Source organism: Scyliorhinus torazame, chromosome 13, assembly GCF_047496885.1.
Source record: "Scyliorhinus torazame isolate Kashiwa2021f chromosome 13, sScyTor2.1, whole genome shotgun sequence".
In the NCBI taxonomy this organism is placed as follows: Eukaryota; Metazoa; Chordata; class Chondrichthyes; order Carcharhiniformes; family Scyliorhinidae; genus Scyliorhinus; species Scyliorhinus torazame.
The window spans coordinates 83,778,363-83,804,734 of NC_092719.1; the positions used below are offsets into that span (position 1 = coordinate 83,778,363).

The following is a 26,372-nucleotide window of genomic DNA, read 5'->3' on the forward strand; positions in this document are numbered from 1 at the left end:
TGGATCAGACTACTCATTGCATTCAAACACCTATCATGTTGCCAGCATGAAGACTTTCTAGATATATTAGATTGTGCATCCCTGGTCCAAACTTCATTCAAACTGATTCCATTCCTCTCCCTGGCAACAGCCTGAGGGAGATTAGGCCAGCCTGTTTGCAACCTCGGCATTGCATCTGATCCTAAGCTGAGCTTCTGATCTCATACAAGGGCTACCTCCAAGACCTTCTGTTTCCACCTCCGTAACATCGCTCAACTCTTAATCGCAGCTCACCTGCTGTTGAGATCCTCATCCACGCATTTGTTACCTCTAGACTCGATTATTCCAATGCACTCCTGGTCTCCAAGTTCTACCTTCTGCAAACCCGAGATCATCCAAAACTCTGCTGCCCATGCCTTAACTTGCAGTGAGTCCTGGTATCCTATTCTCCGTGCACACTGACCTACATTGGTGCACTGTCGAGCAACATCTTGATTTTAAAATACTCATATTTGTTTTCAAATTTCCCAGGGCCTCACCACGCCTTATCTCTGTAATCTCCTCCAGATCCACAACTCCTCTAATTCTGACCTCTTGTGTATTCCTAGTCATCATTGTTCCACAATTAGCTGGGCCCAGGCTCTGTAATACCTCCCTTCACCTCTCTGCCTCTGTACGTCATCCTCCTCCTTTAAGACGCTCTCAACACCCACCTCTTTGACCAAGGTTGTGATCAGCTGACCTAATAACTTCTCCTGTGGCTCTGGGTCATACTTTATTTTATAATCTCTCTGTGAAGCATTTTGGGGTGTTTTATTACGTTAAACCTGCTACATAAATACAAGTTGTTTTCTATAAAGTATCCCAGGTGTCTTCTGTAAAGTTTGACTGATTTATATCTCAATAGTAAAACCAATCCGCAACTTAAATGGACATTCCATCGGGCAGTATAGGATACACGCAGGGAAAACTGTTCCAATTGTTAAAGGTGGAGAAGCAACCAGAATGGAGGTAAAGGGCAATATGTTCTATTCTTTATTCAGTTTCGCAGCCTGTCACATAGGTTGTGTATGTCAGCAGTGTAATCTTGGGGAAACTCCCTGTCTTTCCTTCCAGTGTGATATGAAGTGCGCTTCCATGTTGGTCAGTTGTTTTCCTAGTCATCTTCAGAATTGCTCGTTAGGTGAATAAAGTAGTTAACTTCCGCCCTTTTTTTATTTCTTGAAAGGGCCAAGATCCAAACATCCTGGGAAACATGTCATTTAATTCTGTGTCGTGTTTTATAGTCTTTCCTGTATCAAAGATTGCAATCCCATTAGATCCAGCATTGTGTAGACTGAAGGATCTTCATTGAGTGAATGTGGAAGTCGCAATTTAAAGATTGGGTCATTGTTTCTCATTTAGGAAGGAGAGGTGTATGCGATAGAGACTTTTGGCAGCACAGGAAAAGGAGTTGTTCACGATGACATGGACTGTTCGCACTACATGAAGAACTTTGATGTTGGCCACGTACCAATAAGGTAAGCCTGTGAATTTTTTGAACAGGTGACCAGCAAAAATCTGACATGCATTTTCAATACGGTTGTTTTAATTCAGGCCCAACCATCTTCAGCTACTTCATCAATGACCTTCCCTCCATCAAAAGATCAGAAGTGGGGATGTTCATTGATGATTACACTATGCACCATGCACGACTCCCCAGACACTGAAGCAGTCAGTGTACATGTACAGCAAGACCTGGACAGCATTCAGGCTCAGGCTGACAAGTGACGAGGACCATTCCTGCCAAAAAAGTGCCAGGCAATGACCATCACCAACAAGAGAGAATCTAACCATCGCTAAATCCCTGGCTATCAACATCCTGGGGGTTGCCATTGACCAGAAACTGAACTGGACCAGCCATATAAATATTGTGGCTACGAGAACCGTTTGGAGGCTGGGAATTGTGCAGGAGTAACTTGTCTCCTGTAGATGTGTGATGGAATACACTCTCCACTTGCCTGGATGAGTGCAGCTCCAACAACACTCAACTCAACACCATCCAGGACAAAGCGGCCCATCCAGCACCTACAATATCCACTCCTTCCACCACCAATGCACATTGGCAGCGTAACATCTGTAAGATGTACTGCAGCAACTCACCAAGGCTTCTACAACATCTTTCAAACCTAGAAGGACAAAGGCTTTAGGTGCATGGGATCACCACCAAATTCAGGTTCCCCTCCAAACCATCACCATTCTGACATGAAAATATATTGTCATTCCTTCACTGTCACTGGGTCAAAATCCTGGAATTCCCTCTTAACAGCACAGGAGGTGTATCTACATCTGGGGGGACTGCAGCGATTCGAGAAGGGAGCTCACCACCACGCTCCTAATGGCAATTAATGATGGGAAATAGATGCTAGTCTGACCAGTGACATCCCATCCTGTGAACATATAAGAGACCTTGATATAGGAGTCTGTCCTGACCCAGTCCGGTGGGTTCTGTAGTTTAGCAAGTGTAACCATTTCATTGCTTCTGCAGAGGGAAAGTGATTGCATTTTTTCAGTATTGCTTCTGATAAACTGCTTGTGCTTTAACAGTAACTCTTAAAGAATGTTCCCGTCTATAATGCACACCTGTACTATAAATGAGTCGATGGAAACCAATTAGGGTTATATTTATTCCATCATTGCATTGAGGGAAAAGCTGATCCCTTAACATCAAAATCTAGAGTTGAGCTTGGTTTTTTCCACACAATTCGCCCAAAATTGGCAAATCCAGTGCAGAGATTGCAGAATGTTTAAACTCAAATTACATTCCGTGCAATTCATGTTTCTGTTTATAAAAAAAAAAAAAAAAAATCCTACTAGAATATGGCCATGTATCCAGATCAAATTAATCACCATTGCTAACTTCCATTAAGTGTACATGTTTGAGGGCAGCTCGGTGGCACAGTGGTGCCCAAGGCACTGAGGATCCGGGTTCAATCCCAGCCCCCGGTCATTGTCTGTGGAGTTTGCACATTCTCCCTGTGTCTGCGTGGGTTTCACCCCAACAGGCAATGCTAAATTGCCCCTTAATTGAAAAAATAATAATTGGGTACTCTAAAGAAAAAAAGTGTACCTTTTTGCGAACCTTCAAGAAAGCTCTAAATAAGTATGCTGTTTTCGATGCAAACATACAAAAGTGTTGAATATAATTTTGATTTTGCTAAAGCTACAGTACACCAATGTAACTAGCAAATAGTTTGTGTAATCTTTTAGTCATTTCATTAAGTATCAGATTACTCAGGTGACGGTTAAAATATTTTTGTGATAAACCAATTTCAGCTGTAGTAATCAAAATGTACCAAGACTTTTAAATATATCAAGGAATGTGTTTTAAAGTAAACCTTTATTTTTAAAAATGCTGCCAGATTGCACAGGTTCATGGTGGATTATATTCCGCGATTATGAAGTGTGTTTTGAGCAGGAGCTCTGTGCAATGCTTTTGCTCTCTCGGCGAATTCGTGTCATCTGGGTTGATGATGATTACTTCGGCCTTGTCTGGCAACCCATTTTGAACTATTGACAAATACAGGTTCCTTAGTTAACAGGTGAATTAACGTTTGTTGTGTTGTATTTCTCTAGGCTTCCACGAGCAAAACATCTCCTCAATGTTATCAATGAGAACTTTGGGACCCTTGCTTTCTGCCGCCGGTGGCTCGACCGTTTGGGTGAGAGCAAATACCTCATGGCCTTGAAGAATTTGTGTGATCTGGGTATAGTGGACCCATATCCTCCACTGTGTGATATCAAAGGCTCATACACGGCACAGTTTGAGCACACCATCCTGCTTCGCCCAACGTGTAAAGAGGTTGTGAGCCGTGGGGACGATTACTGAGCGCATCTATCGTTTGACTTTGCTGTGCTGGGAGAGGCTGTGTGAATGGTTCCACCTGCATCGTTCTACCAGTTTGTTTTAGTATGGACCGGGTTTACGTTTACCATGTTTTAGAGGGTGGCAGTAGGGAGGAAGAGATTTTATCTCCACCTACCACAAAAAAAATTTAATAAAAGGTTTCTGATGTCTAGGAACTTTTTTTATGCTGATGGGACTTTCTCCTTGTGCTTACCTGCTGATGGATTAATATAGAACATAACTAAATATTGGCATCTCCCAAATGGATTTGTAATACGTCCCCTGCAAAATTGCTGCTGGATTAATGCAGAAAGTCTAATGGGGTACTGACATTTCAGGAGCATGGGGTGCTGCTTGCTGTAAAATAAAAAGTAAATAAATGCACCTCCTATATGAAGAGTTCTACTCTCCCCAATATTTCACAGAGGCTCTTTTTTTTATATAGAAAATGGTGTTGAATATAACTTATGCCAATGCCTGCACTCTTGATTCTGTCTTCTAAATTCCCTGGCAAACAAGTTAATAAAAAAAAAATTAATTTCCAGTGTACTGTTGCCGGTTATAATTGTCTTTAAATATGTCAGTGGGCAAGGTGCAAAGCCTGAGGAAAAGGAAATACATAAGCATGTGTTTCTGCCATTTCACATTTTTATTAACTATTTGTATACTGACTCAAGTTACAACCAGAAGTTTATTCGGAGCCTCCAAGCTGATGCACTGCCTGTCAGGACAGCCACAAACCTAAGCAATTCTTGTGTGATTTCACTGCTGCTGAATCCGGGCCTCTTGCGAACACAGGAATGTGGGGAATTCAACTCTGTGTCCTTCGCTAACACTGGAATGGGCTGCAGGAGATGCCAGGCCATGATTGCACACTGAAAGGTGGAGCCTCATATTTTAAGACTGGTGAAATGCTATGTTAAGAGGATTGGGAGTTTGAAGTTGGAATTTGTAAGCATTAGTTAAATTAAAAAGCTTTTAAACCATTCAAGAGTGGGATGTGTGGACGTTCACTAATTCATTCTGTGGAAAAAGTAGAATAATGAACATTACTTGAAGCGATGCTCAATGTCACGGACATCAAACTGATGGCCCACTCCTGGCACTTGATAACATTCTAGCTGATAATTCAGTGCAGCTTGTGGAAATCCTGCTTTTTGCAACGTCGCTGCTATTTGTATCGGGTAGCTAAGAAGGTTTTAGCTCTGGTTTTGTGGATTGAAGTCATGGCCCCAGTTAGATTGTTCAGAGTTGACTGGAGATTTAAGTATTTAATCTAGTTTAAGCCTTCAGTACAGTAGAGGGAATACTGCATTGTCAGAAGTGATGTATTTCAGATGAGACATTTAATTAAAACTCTGTCCCCTGTAAAGTGGATGTGAATAGGGGTGGGTAGCTCAGTTGACTGGATCGTGATGTGCAGCACCACCAACAGCATGTGTTCAATTCCCGTACCGGCTGAGGTTATCCTTGCCCCCTCGCCTGAGGTATGACCCTCAGGTTAAATCAGCATCAGTCAGCTCTCATAGGGGAGAGCAGCCTATGGTCCTCTCAGACTGCAGTGTACTCATCAGGTATTGCGTTTTCTATTTTACAACAGGGGCTAAGTTAAGTACCTCGTTGGAATATGAATGCTATTGTTTTTTTTTTCTTTGATCCTTGTGGTTTGAAGTCTATTGCATAGAAAGGGCCCTGGTTGGATTTAATGAAAAATTCAAGATGAGGTCCCAGTGTGGCTCTCACGCAGTCACTCAATTTCAAATGGTGCATAGGTTGTATTTGAAAAACGTAAGCAATATTTAGAATCTGAGCAGAGATGATGGTCGCTTTGTTCCTTTGGCTTTGTGCAAATAAGATAAGGCCATAAGAAATAGGAATTCCCTACTGATTAAAAACCTAGCAATCTCATCTGCCACAGCTTCCTGGGATAAAGAATTCCAAAGATTCGCCATCCTTTGAAAGAAGAAATTCTTCCTCAAATCTGTCTTAAATGAAAACCCCCTTATTCTGCGACTATGCCCTTTGGTCCTACACCTCTATGAATGGAAACATCTCAGCATTTACTCTGTCTAACCCCCTAAGAATCTTGTATGTTTCAATCACATCACCTCTCATTCTTCTGAACTTCAAGAAGCACAGACCCAACCTGTTTAATCTTTCCTCATATGGCAGTTCCTCCGTGCCCGGGATCATCCTAGTAAGCCTCCTAAATAAGGGGACCAAAGCGACAGTATTCTAAATGTGGCCTCGCTAGTACCTTGTACAGTTGCAGCAACACCTCTTTACTTTTATATTCCAGCTCTTGAAATAAAAGCCAGCATTCCGTTATGTTCCCTGCACCTGTATGCCAGCTTTCTGGGTTTCACGAACAAGGACCCCAAAGGCACTTAAGTTTTCTGCAGTCTCTCCATTTAAATAATCCTCCTCATTCATTCTTCCAATATGAACAATCCTACATCGAATACCATTTTCCACCCAATCACTTAACCTGTCTATCTCTCCATAAACTATTTATACCCTCCTTACATCCTGCCTTCCCTCCCACCTTTGTGCCATCCACAAATTTGACCATGGTGTACTGTTTCTACAAATTATATATTGTGAAGAGCTGTGGTCCCAACACTGATTCCTGTGGCACTCCACTGGTTACTGTCCTCCAACCTAAGAAAGATCCCCTTATCGTTACTTGCTGCTTCCTGTTAAGTTAGCTGATCCCTAACAATGCCAGAATATTACCTCAAACACAATGAGCTTCTATCTTGCGAAGTAGCCTTTTGTGTAGCACCTTATCAAATGCCTTTTGAAAATCAAAATGTACAACATTAACTTGGTCTTTATTTACTCTGCCTGATACCTCCTCGAAGAACTCCAATAAATTTGATTTCCCCATCATGAAACTATGGATTCTGCTTAATCAGATAATGATTTTCCAAAGCATTGCTATCCTCACATTATGAAGTTAGACTGACGTGTAGTTTCCTGCATTTTACTTCCCATTTCTTGAACAAGAGAACAGCATTGGCAGTTTTCCAATCCTTTGGCACAGTTCCAGAAACCAAGAATTTTGGAAAATTACTACCAATGCAGACATAATCTGTAGCTACCTCCTTAATATCCAAATCATCAGGTCCAGAGGACCTATCAGCCATTAACTCCCCCATTAGTTTGCCTAAAACTAATTCTCTGGGGATGGTGACTGTGTTTAATTCCGTGTACTTTTTAAAAACTATTTCTGGGTTACTTATAGTGTCCTCTACAGTAAAGACCAATGCAAAATATCTATTTAAATCCTCTGCCATTTCCTTGTTCCCCATAATTACTTCCCCAGTTTCATTCTCTAAGGGGCCAATGCTTTCTTTTACTTCTCTTTTCCTTTTATGTTTCTTGCTTGTTTGCCCTCATAGTTTATTATCTCCTTCCTGATTATTTTTGAGTCCATCTTTGCTGCCCATTCTTCTGGCCTACCACTAACCTTTGTAATCTTGTATGTTTCTGCTGTCAGTTTAATACCCTCCTTAACTTCCTTAGGTTTCCATGGTAGGTTATTCCTCCTCATTGGGATGTATTTTTGCTGAGTCATGAATTATCTCCCTAATTGTCTGACACTGCTCATCTGTTGTCTTGCCTACTAATCTAAATGACCAGTCCACTTTGGCCAATTCTATCCTCAAACTTCTGTAATTCCCCTTCTGTAAGTTTATCACTGATATCTCAGTCTCAATTTTCTGAAGCTGAATGCTTAATTCTATCATATTGTGATCACTATTTCCTAGGACATCCTTAACTTGGAGATTATTTATTAAAGCTACCTTATTACACATCACATCCAAAATAGCCCAATTCCTAGTTGGCTCCATAACATTGCTCCAAGTAACCATCCTGAATGCACCTTATGAATTAATTCCCTTGGCTGCCATTTTTAATTTGATTATCCCAATATGAAAATTAAAGTCACCCATGATTAATGCATTTTTCTTTTTACATGCATGTTATTTCTAGATATCTCTTTCCAATAGTGGGGCTACTTCTTCCACTGCCTTCCTTTAGTATTTGTCACTTCTACCCAAATCGAATATACATCCTCTGAGCCTACATCGTCCCTCAGAACGGTACTTATTTTCTCTCTCATTAGCAAAAAACCCTGAATATTGATTTCCCAACTTTGACCTTGCAACCATGTCGTCAGTTCATTTACCTTTTTTTTAATGCTACATGCATTGAGATACAGAACTCTTAATTTTGCTTTTCTACCACTTTTCCTTACACTAAGCGCATCGCTAGGATCAATAGGACCACTCTTTGATGTTTGCCTTTTATTCATGTCTTCCTTTTTTCCTTTCACTGTTTCTGCCTTTTGTTGCTAATCCAGTTTCCATTTCAAACTCCCTGCTGAGGTACACATCCCCATGCCATACTAGTTTAAAGCCTCCCCAATAGCACTTTGCAAACACTCCTACAAGGATATTGGTCCTGGCCCTATTGAGGTGTAACCCATCCATAGTTTGTCCAAGTCCCACCTTCCCCAGAACCTGTCCCAATGCCTCAGGAATCTGCAACCCATCCTCCTGCACCACCCCTTTAGCCTTGCATTCATCCTGCCTATCATCCTATTTTTGCTAGCCCATGGCACCGGGAGTAATCCTGTGATGTTAACTTTGAGGTCCTACTTAATTTATCACCTTGTATTCGGCTTTCAGAGCCTCATCCCTATTTTAACCTACGGATGTCATCAAAATTAATCCAATGATCACTGAGGGGAGTCTAATCACAATGTTACAGAACAATGGAACAGGCTTACTGACTGAGCTGTCTTCTGCCTCTTTCACACATGGTCAAGCACTCCAAATACCAAATGTAAACACCAAAGTCAGACCATTCAGTTCAACAAGTCTGTGAGTGTGTTTATATTCTGTGAGCCACTTCTTGCCCATCTTCATCTAATCCTATCAACATATACTAGTCTTTTCTCTTGTGTGTTTCTGTCTGTTCATTTCATACTATAGAATTCCCAAGTCTTGCCACTCTCTGAATAAAGACGTTTTGCCTGAATTTCCTGTTGGGTTTATTAGTGACAATATTTATGACCCCATGTTCTGGTCTTATCCACAAGGGAAAAAGAGCTTTGTCTTTCTTTTGTGCCTCTTGGGTAACAAACTAAACTCTCCCCACATTTCAGAGAAAAGAGCTCTGGCCTTTCCAATTTTTTCTCATAGGTATAGTTTTGTAGTCCACGGAGTCTTTTTTGCACCTTCTCCAGTGCTTCAATGCTTTTTTTAATACTGCAGAAACCAGAACTGTACAGTGCTGATGATATGGTACAACCAGAACACTGCTGACAGTATGGGATTAACCAAAACTGTACAGTGCTGTTGATGGTATGGTATATCCAGAACTGTACAGTGCTGACTATGGGATTGACTAGAACTATAGCGTGCTGACAACATTATGGTATAACCAGAACTGTACACAGTGCTGACGGTATGGTATTACCAAGGTTTGGTGCAACATGACTGCTGTCAATTCTATCCCTCTCGAACTCTCGAAACAACTTTTATTTATATCCAAAGTAAATATTTTTTGTTTACAAATTGAAGTTGATTACAGATCTATTAATAAATGATTAAGCATTTTCTGTAACATGTTATGAAATATTTGGTGTGTATTAGATATATTTAATCTTATTCATGGGGCCATGGTTAGTGAACAAGCCCAATTTCAATCTTGTGGCCCACTGAGATGAAGCAGGGCCACTCAGCGACCTAGGTTGCCTGTCACTGGAGTAGGTGAAGCTGCTGCAATCATAGAATCCCTACAGTGCAGAAGGCTGCTATTCCCCTAGAGTCTGCACCGGCCCTCTCCACCAAATCCCCATAACCCCACCTAGGGGCAATTCTGCACATCTTTGGGCGGTGGGAGGAAATCTACAGACACAGGAAGAACATACAAACTCCACACAGTCACCAGAGGTCAGAATTGAATACAGGTCTCCGGTGCTGTGATGCAGCAGTGCTAACCATTGTACTACCCAATCAACTGTTTTCCTGCCTCATTACTTGCCAGAAAATAACTAACAGGAGAGCTTCCACCTCAGAGTAAGACAATTTAGCCAAGTGGTTATGTCAAAGGACTGGTAAAACCAGGGGTTTGGGTTCAAATCTATTGCCTATGTGAAATTTCCAGGTTGCCACAAAACACAACTGCTTCACTGATATCTTTCACAGGGAAGGCAACCAAGCATCTTTACCCAATCTGGCTAACCTGATTCAAGGCCCAGCAGATCTTGGGATGCACTATAAACACAACCGTTAATACCATCTACATTCTAACACCAAGGGCAGATAGTTGAAAAAAAGTGCATACCTAGTGCAGTACTGAAAACCAGCTGACCAGTCCAAACCAAACCAAAAAGGAAGATCCAACTATCAGGTTGTGATATCAAAGGAATTGATCAACTAACTACAATGTAGTGTGCCTATATTCTCTGTCACTTAGTATTCCTTGGGTATCGAAAGTCTTTGTATTTACTAACACCACTCCGTGCTTGGGTATTTGGACGAGTACTAGGGCAGAATCTAAAACATCAAGCAGTGAGAGTGGTACCCTGGACCAGATAGAAATCTGGTTCAATATCGAACTAAAGGCAGCAAGTCCCTCAAGTTAATTGCCTGTTCACTTGCCAATGAACAGCAATGTTGGTAAAAAGTTGAATTGAAAAGTTAACAATTTCCCTTGAGTTGCAGCTGCCTAGTATAGGGGGTGGAACAAGTGTCCAGAAAACAGGTTTGCCCTGGAGGTATAGCCAATATGGCTGGAAGTAAATGCTCACAAGCTGCCATTTTATGTTAAAGTTCATTTTATTGAGGTAAAATATCTAGAAGTTGAGGTAACAATTTTTGCATAGAATTACTTTATGACAACCAACATCTTACAGCTAGCAACAAGAATAAGTTTGTTAATTAACGAAATCAGGTTTAAAGCTGATTATTCTATAAAATGCCACATAGCTGAACCTGTTGATTAAAGTTAGGTGCACATACATGCAAAAAATTCATCTGATATAGTATCTGCATATTTGAAAAACAGTAAAACCTTGAATCCAAACCTTGGTTATGAGATTGAAGCAATAACCTTCCATTTCCTGCTTTCATTTTCCCCTGTCCCCTAATATTTTTGGCACAATCATATTAAACTAACTTTTCTTACTATAAGTTAATGGTTTAGAAAAATTCTCTTATCTTCGAGATGACTGAAAAAATAACTATTTTGCTTCAAAACGTTCAGTAAAAATTAAGATTATGCTCAAATATTGTACAAAAGTTCCAGGACAAGAGTGAACAGAATTTAATAACCCCAGTAAAAAGAAATGACAATATCTAGCCCTCTGGGCACCATTGTTCAAACTAAATGTCAGGTAATATTCGTGTGGCATATACTACTGAAGAATACTTTCAATAACTGAGTTCATAAACAAAATAATAGACTACTGGTAGCTTTTAAAAATTTCTTCATGGAATTTGGGTGTCGCTGGCTGGGCCAACATGTATTGCCCACACCAGAGGGCATTTAACTGTCAACCACATTGCTGTGGATCTGGAGTCACATGTAGGATGGGTAAGTACGGCAGATTTATTTCTCTAAGGACATTGGTTTTTACAACGATCAGACTTTAAATTCCAGATTTTTACTGAATTCAAATTTCACTATGGGTCAGATTTGAACCCGGGTTCTCAGCCATTACCCTGGGTCTCTGGATTATGTGTCTAGTGACAAGACCACTGCCTCCCCTAGTATGGGCATCAGATCCAATGACTACACGCCGCAAGAGATTGATGAGAACTTGTACATGTAGGAAACCAACCCCTGCCATGATAATGTCAATGACATTGTATGTGGGACGGCACCAAAAATTAGAAGTGAACAGGTTGCCATGGATTATAAATGATGATCAGATACTTAGCACAGAGATACTGTATTCTTAATAGAAGAACTAAATAACTAGCTCAGAAGTTAGTATAAAAAAGCTTTGAAAAATGCATCTTAATATTTGATTTTGTTTTGGTCATTGGGAATTTGTGGATTCACAGCCAAATGGACCACATCATTTTGGAGACGAGACTGAAAAGGAGGAAAATCTCAGTCAGACAGAAGCAGGATGCTTGTGCTTGGAACTTAAGTGAAGGAGAGACTGGAAAATAGCAGTTGTGGAGAAATCCTGATCCAAAACAAATTTTTGCCATTAACAAATGAAAACTAGACCAATATTAAATGCCACACTCCTGTGACAGGTTTCCTTATCTGAGAACCCGAATATGAATTTTAAAATCAGACCTCATGATCCTTTTATAGTTGAGGAATTTCATAGTCTTACTTTTTAAAAAAAAACACTGCAACACTGACTTGGAATTTCTCAAAATAAGCCAACTGAAGATTCCAACAAGAATGCTGAACAGTTCAAATTACAAGAGTTGATTTGGTTGACTTTATAAGATAGCACAAACAGAATTCTAAAGTATAAAACTCCCTGTGAAGGGATTTGTTGCCCTGTGATTGGCAGATACTTTCAGGTTTTGCATATAAAAGGTGCAGAAAAACAGGAACAAAGTAACCTTTGCATAATCTTACACGGCTAGTAAATATTGCACATATACCCAAAACATGGGTCAGTGTCCAACAATTTGGCCAATATGATCGGCACAGGCTTGGGGAGAATTCCAGTCCCCTCTGTGCAGTCAGTATTGTAAAACTTCAAGCAGAAAGGTATACAGCAGGCCCTTATTAAAGTACAGCGTGCCTCGAATTGATGTCCTGGTTTCCACACCCGAGTTTCTCAAAAACACTGCTGTTGGGATGTTTCGTTACATTTAAAACGCTACGTAAATGGAAGTTATTCCTACATTCAAAGAAGTGCATATCCAGCAAGTTACATTCAAGCTTAGACCTCCCACTCAACCTTCACTGGATTTCAGCACTCTTGGTTAAAGGGATATTGTTATTCCAACGTACAGGTTAGAATTGCATAAAAACCAGAGCAGAAGGATGGTCACAGTAAAGCAAAGGAAGATATAGAGGTGTGAGACGACAGGCAGTGGATTACTTCAGGATTTCTTCAGGAAACATACACAATATGCCGAATATCTTATGTAAAGCAGTGAATTTTTCTTTATTCTTTCATGGGACACAGATGTCGGTGGCAACATTCGTTGCCCCCGAATTGAGTGATCTACTTCAGGGGGCAGTTAAGAGTTTGGAGTCAGAGGTAGGCCAGACCAGATAAGGACATTAGTGAACCAGATGGATTTTACAATACTCAAATGATAGCTGTCATGGTCACCATTACTGAGACCAGCTTTATATTCCTGATTTATTAATTGCATTGAGATGGGATTTAAACCCAGGGTCCCCAGAACATTAGCCTGGGCCTCCGGATTACTGATCTAGTGACGTTGTCAATATAGCACCATCTCTCCTCTTCTCCTCCCTCCCCACCACTGATGACCAGTTTTGTCCTAAAAAGGTTCAGAGCAGAGTTACAGTGAAACATGAGTGAAAGCTGCATCTAGTATTACTGTCTTTACAATCCGTGATACAGTTCCCCCAGACCTTTCTCCAAATGACTGCAGAGTCAGCAACTATTTTCCTGCACTGAAAGGCGCACAGGCCTCAGGCACTGGGAATATGTTGGTCGGAACCAGTGTTTTAAAAAAAATTTAGAGGACCAATTCATTTTTTCCAATTAAGGGGCAATTTAGAGTGGCCAATTCACCTACCCAGCATATCTTTGGGTTGTGGGGGCAAAACCCACACAAACACAGGGAGAATGTGCAAACTCCATACAGACAGTGACCCAGAGCCGGGATTTGAACCTGGGACCTCAGCGCCGTGAGGCAACAGGGCTAACCCACTGCGCCACCGTGCTGCTCACGGAACCAGTGTTTAAGGTTTGGTTCTGCTACACTTTGGCAGGGATACCTATTAGCATTATTCAAACACAGTGACAATATAGGTGTACAAAATAAACATTTCTTTGGCTAGCACGAAAATGCATCCACTAATCAAAGCACAAAATATAGAATATTGGGAATAAAAAAAGTACATTTTTTTCTTTAGAATGCAAATAGAACATGACTTCTGGTTGCGGTTATGCAGAGCTAAGTCGCACGTTCGGCAGCTCCCGCTTGGAACGGACTTTTGGGCTCTTTTCAGGACCCCCAACGGCATTTTTTCGACATTTCCCGGTGTGGGAAGAAGACTGCAATATTCTCCCGACAGTGTATGGCTTGGACCAGGAGCGGGGCGACTAAAAAAGTGGTGGTGAACCCAAAGAAAGTGAGAGGGAAGAGGAGCAAGATGGCGGCGGGCAGGGACCAGGCAGCGTGGATGCAGTGGGCGCAGGAGGTTATCCAGCGCTGCTTCAGGGAGCTCAAAGCGGACCTGCTGGAGCCGATGAAGGCTTCTATCGATAAGCTGCTGGTGACCCAGACGGCCCAGGGGGTGGCGATCCACGAGATCCGACAAAAGATCTCCGATAACGAGGACAAGATCTTGGGCCTAGCGGTAAAGGTGGAGGCGCACCACAAGAAATGGCAGGAACGGTTCGAGGAGATGGAGAATTGGTCGAGGTGGAAGAATCTGTGGATCTTGGGCCTCCCGGAGGGGCTGGTAGGGTTGGACGTGGGGGTCTACGTGGTCACCATGTTAAACTCGCTGATGGGAGCGGGATCCTTCCAGGGGCCCCTGGAGCGGGATGGGGCCCATAGAGTGCTGGCGAGGAGGCCCAAGGCTAACGAGCCGCCGCGGGCGGTGCTGGTGCGGTTTCATCGGTTCGCTGATCGGGAGTGCGCGCTCAGATGGGCCAAGAATGACAGGAGCAGCAGGTGGGAGAACGCGGAGGTTCGAATATATCAGGACTGGAGTGCGGAGGTGGCGAAGAACAGGGCCGGGTACAACCAGGCGAACACGGTGCTGCACAGGAAGGGGGTGAAGTTTGGCATGCTGCAGCCGGCGCGACTGGGTCACCTACAAGGACCGGCACCATTATTTTGAGTCCCCGAAGGCATGGGCCTTTGTTCAGGCCGAGAAGCTGGACACAAACGGAGGGTCGGGATGGGTGGTCGGGGATTGCTGTTGTTGTGTTACATTTTGAGGGGGGGTTCTTTGCTCTTGTTTCCTTTTGATTCGGTGTGGGTGGTTAGGGTGGGTTGGGCACTGTTTTGGTTGGGTCTGTCGGGTGGGCTCTTGGAGGGGGGGGGGCAAGTAAATGGAGTAGGGGTGGATAGCCGGTAGGGGGGGATGGGGCCCCGCGGGGAGGGTGAGGCTCGAGTCGGGGGTGAGGGGAATGGGCCTGTAAAAGGAGCTGCGTCAGAGGTGGCGGGGCCGGGCAGGTGGTAAGCGTGGGCTTTTTCCCGCGCTGAAGGCTGGAGGGGGAGGGGCGGTTTCCCGCGCTGGGGGTGGAAGGGGGAGGCGGAGAGCCTGCTGATGGGTAATGGAAGAGGAGGGGATGTCCCACAATGGGAGGAGTCGAAGGAGAGGCAGGAGTGGCCGGGTTAGCAGGAGTCAGCTGACTTGTGGGAGTGCAATGGGGGGAGCAAAGCAGCTAGGAGGGGTCCTAGCTGGGGGGTGGGGGGGGAGAACCGGGTTGCTGATGGTATGGTCAAGGGGGAGCTGGAGCGAGTAGAGGGGGTTGGGACGGGGGTCTGCCGCCGTGGGGAACGGGCCGGGCATGGGGTGCGGGCCAAGGAGGGGTTATGGCTAGTCGGCAGGGGGGTGGGGGGTGGGGAGGGGGTGATCCAGCTGATAACCTGGAATGTAAGGGGACTGAACGGGCCGGTCAAGCGGGCCCGCGTGTTCGCGCACCTGAAGGGGCGGAAGGCGGATGTGGTTATGCTCCAGGAGACACACCTGAAGGTGGCAGACCAGGTAAGATTGAGGAAGGGGTGGGTAGGTCAGGTGTTTCATTCGGGGCTGGATGCCAAAAATCGAGGGGTGGCGATCTTGGTGGGAAAGAGGGTGTCGTTCGAGGCGTCGAGCATTGTGACAGACAATGGCGGCAGGTACGTAATGGTAAGTGGTAAGCTGCAAGGGGAGAGGGTTGTACTGGTCAACGTGTACACCCCGAACTTGGACGATGCGGGTTTTATGCGGCGCTTGTTGGGTCGGATCCCGGACTTGGAAGTGGGGGGCCTGATAATGGGGCGGGGGGTGGTGGTGGTACTTTAACACTGTGTTGAAACCGGCACTGGACCGCTCCAGGTCTAGGACGGGTCGGAAGCCGGCGGCGGCTAAAGTGCTGAGGGGGTTTATGGACCAGATGGGAGGGGTGGACCCTTGGAGATTTGCAAGGGATTCTTCTCGCATGTTCATAAGGCTTATTCCCGAATCAACTTTTTTTTATTATGAGATAGCGAGAGTAGAGGATACCGAGTACTCGGCGATAACCATTTCGGATCACGCCCTGCATTGGGTAGACCTAGAGCTGGGGGAGGAGAGGGACCAGCAGCCATTGTGGCTGTTGGCGAACGAGGAGGTGAGTGAGCCGGTCCGAGGAAGCATAGAGAGATACCTGGAGGCCAACGATTACGGGGAGGTCCGAGTGGGGAAGGGTTGGGAGGTGCTGAAAGTGGTGGTTAGGGGAGAGCTGATCTCCATTAGGGCCCACAAGGAGGAGAGAGCAGAGAGAGAGGCTGGTGGGGGAGATGGTGAGGGTAGACAGGAGGTACGCGGAGGTGCCGGAGGAGGGACTGCTGAGGGAGAGGCGTAGCCTCCAGGCTGAATTCGACCTGTTGACCCCCAGGAAGGCAGCGGCGCAGTGGAGGAAGGCCCAGGGGGCGGTTTATGAATGTGGGGAAAAGGCAAGCCGGATGCTGGCGCATCAGCTTCGGAAGAGGGACGCAGCTAGGGAGATCGGGGGAGTTAAGGATCGGGGAGGGTGTGTGGTGCGGAGTGGGGTTGGCATCAATGGCGTCTTCAGGGACTTTTATGAAGAACTGTATCGGTCCGAGCCCCCACTGGAGGAGGGAGGGATGGGCCGCTTTCTGGACAATTGAGGTTCCCGAAGGTGGAGGAGGGACTGGTGGCGGGATTAGGGGCCCCGATTGGGCTGGAGGAGCTGGCCAAAGGGATAGGGAGCATGCAGGCGGGGAAGGCACCGGGGCTGGCCGGTTTCCCGGTCGAATTCTACAAAACATATGTGGACCTGTTGGGCCCGTTGCTGGTTAGGACCTTCAATGAGGCAAGGTAGGGGGGGGGGGCTTTGCCCCGATGATGTCCTGGGCACTGATCTCCTTGATCCTCAAGCGGGACAAGGATCCCCTGCAGTGTGGGTCTTACAGGCAAATTTCGTTGTTAAACATAGATGCCAAGATGGTGGCGAAGGTCTTAGCCACGAGAATTGAGGACTGGGTGCCGCACGTGATCCACGAATACCAGAAAGGGTTCGTGAAGGGGAGGCAGTTGAACGCCAATGTGCGGATGCTCCTGAACGTTATTATGATGCCGGCGAGGGAGGGGGAGGCGGAGATAGTGGCAGCGATGGACGCTGAGAAGGCCTTCAATGGGGTAGAGTGGGGGTACTTGTGGGAGGTGCTGAAGAGGTTCGGGTTTGGGGAGGGGTTTGTCAGGTGGGTTAGGCTGTTGTACGAGATCCCGATGGCGAGTGTGGTCACGAACAAGAGGTAGGAGTACTTTTGGTTGCATCGAGGGATGAGGCAGGGGTGTCCCCTGTCCCCCCTGCTCTTCGCACTGGCGATTGAACCCCTGGCTATGGCACTGAGGGAGTCGAGGAACTGGAGGGGGTTGGTGCGGGATGGGGAGCAGCATAGGGTGTCGCTCTATGCGGACAACTTGCTGCTATATGTGGCGGATCCAGTGGGGGGAATGCCGGAGGTAATGAGGATCCTCAGGGAGTTCGGGGATTTCTCAGGGTAGAAGCTTAACATGGGGAAGAGCGAGTTGTTCATGGTTCACCCAGGGGACCAGGAGAGGGGGATTGGCGAGCTCCCACTAAAAAGGGCGGAGATGAGCTTCAGGTATTTGGGGGTCCAGGTGGCCAGGAGCTGGGGGGGCCCTGCATAGACTTAATTTCACGAGGCTAGTGGAGCAAATGGAGGAGGAGTTTAAGGGGTGGGACACGTTGCCGCTGTCCCTGGCGGGTAGGGTGCAGTCAGTTAAGATGACGGTGCTCCCAAGGTATTTGTTCCTATTCCAGTGCCTCCCCATTCTTATCGCGAAGGCCTTCTTTAAGCGGGTCAACAGGAGCATAACGGGGTTTGTGTGGGCGCGAGGGACTCCCGAGGGTGAGAAGGGTGTTCCCGGAGCGGAGTAGGGATGGGGTGGGGTTGGCACTGCCCAACCTCTGTGGGTACTACTGGGCCGCCAATGTGGCGATGGTGCGCAAGTGGGTGATGGAGGGGGCTGCATGGAAGAGGCTGGAGACGGCGTCTTGTGAGGGTACGAGTCTGGAGGCGCTGGCAACGGCTCCGCTGCCGCTCCCTCCAATGAGGTATACCGCGAGCCCAGTAGTGGCGGCTAACCTCAAAATCTGGGGGCAGTCGAGGCGGCACAGGGAGGGAAGTGAGGGCCTCGGTGTGGACCTCAATACGGGGGAACCACCAGTTTGTCCCAGGGAGAATAGATGGAGGGTTTTCGGGGTGGCACAGGGCAGGGATACGAAGGTTGGGGGACCTGTTTGTGGATGGGAAGTTCGCGAGCCTGGGTGAGCTGGAGGAGAAGTATGGGCTCCCCCTGGGGAACACCTTTAGGTATCTACAGGTAAGGGCATTTGCCAGGCGGCAAGTGGTGGAATTCCCGCTGCTGCTGCCACGCACGATACATGACAGGGTGCTCTCGGAGTGGGTGGGTTGGAGAGGGGAAGATCTCGGCAACTTACCAGATGATGTAGGAGGAGGAGGAGGCCTCGGTGGTGGAGTTGAAAGGTAAGTGGGAGGAGTTGGGGGAGGAGATCGAGGAGGGGACGTGGGCAGATGCCCTTGGGGAGGGTGAATTCTTCCTCTTCGTGCGCGAGGCTCAGCCTCATACAGTTTAAGGTGCTGCACAGGGCACACATGACCAGGACAAGGATGAGCCGGTTTTTTTGGGGGTGAGGACAGGTGTGTTAGGTGCTCAGGGAGCCCAGCAAAGCACACCCATATGTTCTGGCATGCCCAGCGCTGGAGGAGTTTTGGGAGGGCGTGTCTTGGGTGGTAGGATCCAGGGTCAAACCGGGTTGGGGAAATCGCAATATTTGGGGTTGCAGGGGAGCCGGGAGTGCAAGAGGCGAAAGAGGCCGGTATTCTGGCCTTTGCGTCCCTGGTAGCCCGGCGAAAGATTCTTCTTCAGTGGAAGGATGCGAGGCCCCCAAGCGTGGAATCCTGGATCAACGATATGGCGGGGTTTATTAAATTGGAGAGGTTGAAATTTGCCTTAAGGGATTTGGTGCAAGGGTTTTTCAGGCGGTGGCAACTGTTCTTGGACTTCCTGGCAGAACGGTAGACAACGGTCAGCAGAAGCAACCCGGTGGGGGGGGGGGTTCTATTTTATTTTTGTTTGTCTACACTGGGGGATATGAAGGGGTGTATATATTTGCTAGGTGTTAATTTGGGGTGTTAATTTATTATTTATGTATTGGGGGGGGGGGGGGCACGGGGGTGGTTTTATTTTGTCTTGTATTTAATTCTATTGGGTTCCTTTTTCATTTTGTTGTTGATATTTTGTGAAAACTTTAATAGAAATTTTTTTTTTTTTAAAGAATGCAAATAGAAGGGTAGATAGGTGACTGCTGCCAGTAAAGGGATCCAGAATGAGAGAACATAGATATAAAATGAACTGTCCAAGATTTAGATTAGAGAGTAGGAGAAACATTTTATACAGAGGTGTGAGGCTGTGGGGTTTTCGTTGACATTCAAGATAGGTTGGGTAAGTGAATGAAGGGATATGGGATTGGGGGGAAATAAATGTGATTTATCAACTTATTGGGCTGAATGGCTGGTTTCAGTGCTATTTCTGTGTACCGGCATCAATTGTAGAGATCAGTGTCATTTCAGGATGCTGTAAATGGAGGATGTTCTCTCTTCCATTTTTCCCAGGGCTGAAGAATAGCATGCAAGCACAAAGCTCTGGCTGGGCAGGCCTGGCCAATGTGGAGAATGTTCAGCGTTAATGTAGGTCATACTGCTGTGTCTGGTATCAATGCTCAATTGCTTCAGCCTCTGGCCCCTCACAACACGTTAAGAATTGCAGCACATGTAGAACCGTCAGTTGCCATCATTCCCAATGTCAGCTGCTAGGTGGCAGCACTAAACCAGAATGTGAAATATTAAAAGACTTTGTTGTAGGAAAGCAGGAAGGATGAATTTTGGATAGCTATGAGAGGCAAACACAGGGAACTGAGGAATCCCAATGGAAAAAAACACATGCCTCAAAGGAGTTGTTATAAAAACATGAGAAAATGGAAACAGCCATTTAGCCCATTGAGACTGCTCCACTATTGAAGACAATGTCTGATCTCATTATCAACTCCATCTTCCTGACCCCCCCCCCCCCAATAAGTCTTGAAGCCTTTGCCAATCACCAATGTAACTCAGTCTTGAATATATTCAATGTCCCAGCTTCCACTGCTCACTGAGGAAGAGAATTCCAAACACTAACAAACCTCTAAAAGGAGAAATTCCTGTTCATCTCCAACTTAAATGGGAGACACCTTATTTCGGAACTGAGTCGCTTTGTTCTGGATTCCGCCATGAAAGGAAACATCCTCTCCGCATCGAACCTGTCCAATCTGCTCAGAATCTTATATACTCCAATGAGACAAACTTTCATTCTTCTAAATTCCACAGAATATAGGTCCAACCTGCTGAACCTTTCCTCATGGGACAACACGTTCATCTCAGGAATCAACCTAATGAACCTTGTTGACTAACCACAGCGATCAACTTTTGTCAATCGGGCTAGAATAGATCGAGGCACAAGGAGAAACACCCCTGTAATGAGGAGCTTTCGGAACCAGAGGTCCAAAGTCACAAGCACATGACATATCCACTACCTACTGGGTCATGGCCAACATTATTCAGTATTATAATCAGTCATATCCTCTCTCAACGGGCTCTTTTTTTAGTGAGAGCATGCTCAAATTTCATAAATCGCTCCCGAATATCCAATGCCTCCATGATCTCAGATAGGATTTCCAGTCATTTCCAAACTGTTACAGACCAGAGATAATCCATTCGGGACTCTTTCTTTAAAGTTAATTGTTTTCAGGTACAATTATTTCTGAAATGAAAACAAATTGTAACACAAGGGGGAAGAGGTAAAGAAAGTAGACAATAGTTAATGATGGCTGACAGTTGATAGAGGGAGACAGAAAAGCACTGAAACGAAATTAAAGACTACTTTTCCATTTCAAAGCTCCCAGAAGAGGACATCCTAGTGAGGTTCCACTGATCAGGCTTAACCAGAGTAATGTGTGACGGAACAAAGGACCAACCGAACATTGTGTTTTTAAACATAGAAAAGTTGAGTTTTTATCCAAAGAAACCTGCACAGATTACAGCAAAGCCCATTTCAAGATAGAGAATCTGTATCACAGAAATACAATTCAATGTTGGAGCAAGGAGGAACATGCAAACTATTTGATTTCGGAGACTGTCAAGTGAGAAACAATAATACCACATCAAATAGTGTCTTGCCCATCAGAAGGAGCGATGACTCGAGCTGCAAACTTCACACTGTGTTGATCTAACGAATTCCACTTGATCAAATGTATGGAAAATAGAAACTCTCTCTGGCTATTACTGGAACATTACTGCATGTGAAAGAATAGAAGCATTTACTCAAATTACTCCCAAATATTTCTCTGTTAAGATAAAAAAATACACTACAAAACTATGAATGTACTGTACACTTGTTCAAAAGGAAAGTCACAGCTACACCAGTAAAGTACAAAATCCTTACAAAACCAAAATGGTGTCAAAACGTTAGAACAATGTTGCCTCTGGATTGAACTGTGCTTGAGAAAGTAGTTATAACATATGGAATTTCCAAGTTTCATTCACGACGATACTGGTGTCGAATGATTTCCAAGTGAGGCAGGTGGTGATGGTACTTTAATGTTGTGAGGAAATCGGCGAGTATAGAAGAGAATGTAGGCTTGAGCTTTACAAACTTCATCCACAGCACAGATGGTCACTGTGGAATCGTTACAATGGACCCATAATCCTATAAGAGAGTCAAAATCGCAATTACTGTGCAAACTGAAGTCACTGGTAACATAACAGAGACATGGGCGGGGACGGGCCCCGCGGGACCGAGGCCGGGACGGGCCCCGCGGGACCGAGGCCGGGACGGGCCCCGCGGGACCGAGGCCGGGACGGGCCCCGCGGGACCGAGGCCGGGACGGGCCCCGCGGGACCGAGGCCGGGACGGGCCCCGCGGGACCGAGGCCGGGACGGGCCCCGCGGGACCGAGGCCGGGACGGGCCCCGCGGGACCGAGGCCGGGACGGGCCCCGCGGGACCGAGGCCGGGACGGGCCCCGCGGGACCGAGGCCGGGACGGGCCCCGCGGGACCGAGGCCGGGACGGGCCCCGCGGGACCGAGGCCGGGACGGGCCCCGCGGGACCGAGGCAGGGACGGGCCCCGCGGGACCGAGGCCGGGACGGGCCCCGCGGGACCGAGGCCGGGACGGGCCCCGCGGGACCGAGGCAGGGACGGGCCCCGCGGGACCGAGGCAGGGACGGACCCCGCGGGACCGAGGCAGAGACGGGCCCCGCGGGACCGAGGCAGGGACAGGCCCCATGTACATGGGCCCCGCGGGACCGAGGTCGGGACGGACCCCGCGGCCGGGACGGGGCGGGCCCAGCGGGACCGGGGCCGGGTCAGGACGGGCCCAGCGGGACCGGGGCCGGGTCGGGACGGGCCCAGCGGGACCGAGGCAAGGGCGGGCCCGAGGCCGGGACGGGCCCAGCGGGACCGAGGCCGGGACGGGCCCAGCGGGACCGAGGCCTGGACAGGCCCCATGAAGATGGGCTCCGCGGGACCGAGGCCGGGAAGAGACCCATGTAGATGGGCCCCGCGGGACCGAGGCCGGGACGTGACGGGCTCCGCGGGCCCGAGGCCGCGACGGGCCCAGCGGGACCGAGGCCGCGACGGGCCCAGCGGGACCGAGGCCGCGACGGGCCCAGCGGGACCGAGGCCGCGACGGGCCCAGCGGGACCGAGGCCGCGACGGGCCCAGCGGGACCGAGGCCGCGACGGGCCCAGCGGGACCGAGGCCGCGACGGGCCCAGCGGGACCGAGGCCGCGACGGGCCCAGCGGGACCGAGGCCGCGACGGGCCCAGCGGGACCGAGGCCGCGACGGGCCCAGCGGGACCGAGGCCGCGACGGGCCCAGCGGGACCGAGGCCGCGACGGGCCCAGCGGGACCGAGGCCGCGACGGGCCCAGCGGGACCGAGGCCGCGACGGGCCCGAGGCCGCGACAGGCCCAGCGGGACCGAGGCCGCGACGGGACCGAGGCCGCGACGGGCCCAGCGGGACCGAGGCCGCGACGGGCCCAAGGCCGTGACGGGCCCAGCGGGACCGTGGCCGGGACGGGCCCAGCAGGACCGAGGCCGCGACACGCCCAGCGGGACCGAGGCCGCGACGGGCCCAGCGGGACCGGGGCCCGCGGGACCGAGGCGGGGACGGGCCACAGACAGACTCGCAAAATCATCTGAACTTGAATACAATTCATGCATTCCCCTGAAGCATCGATTTAAATCAGGGCGACTGTCGTACGATGGCAACGGTCTTCTGCTAGCTCTCCTAGGTGGAAATGCAAGTGAATGGCAAGTGTTGACAGCATGTCTGCTGAAGCAGGACTTTGGAACCAAGTGCGAGATGTTTGGAGGACTGGGGTAAAAGAGAGGGGATTGAGAGGAAAGCTCAAATTTATACATCAAACACGTCCTCCGTATGTTATGGTGGTATTGTATTAGTCAAAGTGCTCGGATGCAAATCTGCAAACAAGACCCTCTCCCAGTGTGTAGTCTTGGGTGAGGCAAGCGTGTCATTCAAAGCCATTTTTACTTTTGGCAGTCAGCTTATCGACAGAGTAGACGCCAAAGGCTGTGGGTCATGGGTTTGGGCAGCACACGTGGCTGGCACTGTGGCTTCACAGCGCCAGGGTCCCAGGTTCGATTCCCCGCTGGGTCACTGTCTATGCGGAGTTGGCACGTTCTCGCAGTGTCTGCATGGGCTTCCTCCAGCTGTTCTGGTTTCCTCCCACAGTCCAAAGACGTGCAGGTTAGGTGGATTGGCCATGATAAATTGCCCTTAGTGACCAAAAAGGTTAGGAGGGGTTATTGGGTTGTGGGGATAGGATGGAAGTGAGGGATTGAGTGCGTCGGTGCAGACACGATGGGCCAAATGGCCTCCTTCTGCACTGTATGTTCTATGTATCTATGTAAAGGGAGAGAGAGAAAAATGGTAACCCTAATTTATCAACGATAAAGTGAACCCATAACTTAAACCTTTATTGAATGCATCAGGTACTGAAAATGATGAGCGGACAGCTCACACCGGCCGGACAGCTCACACCGGCCGGACAGCTCACACCGGCCGGACAGCTCACACCGGTGTAACAGAATATTCATGAAATTAAAGTTAAGGCAAACTACTAGGGCAGAGTGGAAGACTGACCCCAGACAAATCCCACTCTTGGTTGGGTATGTTTAATGTCACCACTTCTACCATAATTAAGTATTTAGCCATGGGCCACAAAGGATCATCACAAAGGACCATAGACATCTCTCTCTATTAAAGAGAGACAATCAGTTATATATAGCTTGACACATACAGCTTCACATGGGTGGGCCAAGGCAAGGAGGCAAACCTCCATGAATGACCAGAGCCACTACGGGGATATGCAGTTGGCATCATTCTGCATCACATTTGAGCTATCTAACCAACTGAGTTAATTAATGCTCAGATTTGCAATTACAGAAATGGTTCAGATACAGTTGTGATTTCCATCAGTGCCAGAGGATCCAGCACCGGGCCATGCCCTTTAATAAAATTTGCAGATGTTATGGAGCGGGGAAAGGACACAGAAACCACAGAACAGCCATTCATTTCCCCATCCAGCAGATTCTTCATACAATTCGACAGATGTAGCCCTCTGATTTTCACGACTGACAATTCTACTCAGTATTTCTGGGTAAATATGTATTCAATAATTGATAAAGAAACATCAGGTAGAATATTTTCACATTACCATACAGATTTCAGTTCCCACTTTCCTATTTCCCAATCACGCAACTCCAAGATAGAATGAATACACACCTCCATCAGTACTGTAGCAATATGCGGTATAGTGCCCTGAGCCAAAGCCCTTTCCATGATGCATGACCACAGCAGCCAGGTCATATATGAAGCAGTTGGGCCCGAGGGTTTCTGCCAACTCTCTGCAGCAGTATGGTTCCATGTTTAGTACCTGGTCAAAGCTCACATGTACTCCTATCTTCTCACGGTGATTGCGACCTGACCATCTGCAAAAAAAATCCCAAAGAACTGAGTGAAGAATTATAATTGGAATAATTACAATTATAAACCAAAGAGCAAGGAGCTCTTAACTATTTAAAAAAAAGTTACATTACCGAAAGCGTTTGAGGTGTAGTCGCAGAACCCGAGGTAGCTTGTGGACCATTAGCTGTTTTTGAGCTTCAGTCAGGATCAAAGGTTTTGAAGATGACTTCCTGCGTTTCCCTAGGACATGAAGCAACATTTGAACATCTCAAACATCATTAGGTAAAGTTTCAATTTAGTTCATGAAATGTTGCATCACCCAGAGTGAATACAGATCAGTCTGAGCCTAGGGCTGGAATTCGCATTTTCAGTTTAGCTGCACGTTCTGTGCGCTATGGAAAATACTGCATGTTCTAAACCACAAACCGTTGCCAGATATGGAGCAGACTAATGTCAATTGTAAAAGCAAAATACACAAAAGCTGGAGCACATATCACCCAAGAGATGAAAGTTTCTGGCTGTCATTCATTTTAGAAATCACAGGCGCTGTTTTCGCACTGGTTGAGTATCATATGGCCATACCTGCATAGTAAAGCCTGAACCAAAATGGTTTTGGCTCCGAACGCTCCACTCAAAAAATAAAACATATGAATTATATAAGAATTTAGAAAACTATCTCAAAGTATTTTCTTAGGCTACATTTTAACATAGCATTAAAAAAGGTACACAGCAAAATCACAAATATTTCAGTATGTACCTTGAGAAAATTATGTTCATTGCTCTTAGTGTTATAATAATAATAATAATAATGGGCAGTACGGTGGCACAGTGGGTTAGCCCTGCAGCCGCACGGCGCCGAGGTCCCAGGTTCGATCCCGGCTCTGGGTCACCGTCCGTGTGGAGTTTGCACATTCTCCCCGTGTTTGGTGGGTTTCGCCCTAACAACCCAAAGATGTGCAGGGTAGGTGGATTGGCCACGCTAAATTGCCCCTTAATTGGAAAAAATGAATTGGGTTC

General features: G+C 47.2%; 2 protein-coding genes across 7 annotated transcripts in view; one reads left to right on the plus strand and one right to left on the minus strand.

The window, feature by feature from the left end:
- Window positions 1-4,056, plus strand: part of metap2a (methionyl aminopeptidase 2a) — a 38,918-nt gene extending 34,862 nt beyond the window's left edge. Inside the window, exons 9-11 of the mRNA XM_072470822.1 lie at window positions 887-990; window positions 1,384-1,499; window positions 3,595-4,056. Coding sequence (XP_072326923.1) covers window positions 887-990; window positions 1,384-1,499; window positions 3,595-3,847 — 473 coding nt within the window. The 3' untranslated portion in view covers window positions 3,848-4,056. The remainder of the gene's footprint in view (window positions 1-886; window positions 991-1,383; window positions 1,500-3,594) is intronic.
- Window positions 4,057-10,700: 6,644 nt separating this feature from the next.
- Window positions 10,701-26,372, minus strand: part of usp44 (ubiquitin specific peptidase 44) — a 94,760-nt gene continuing 79,088 nt past the window's right edge. For 5 of the 6 annotated variants that reach the window (XM_072471913.1, XM_072471914.1, XM_072471916.1 and 2 more), the window contains 3 exons: window positions 25,487-25,595; window positions 25,173-25,378; window positions 10,701-22,072 (listed from right to left, as the gene is read on the minus strand). In XM_072471913.1, the coding sequence (XP_072328014.1) occupies window positions 21,906-22,072; window positions 25,173-25,378; window positions 25,487-25,595 (482 nt within the window). In that variant the 3' untranslated portion in view covers window positions 10,701-21,905. The remainder of the gene's footprint in view (window positions 22,073-25,172; window positions 25,379-25,486; window positions 25,596-26,372) is intronic. The other variant, XM_072471918.1, reaches the window with a different exon arrangement.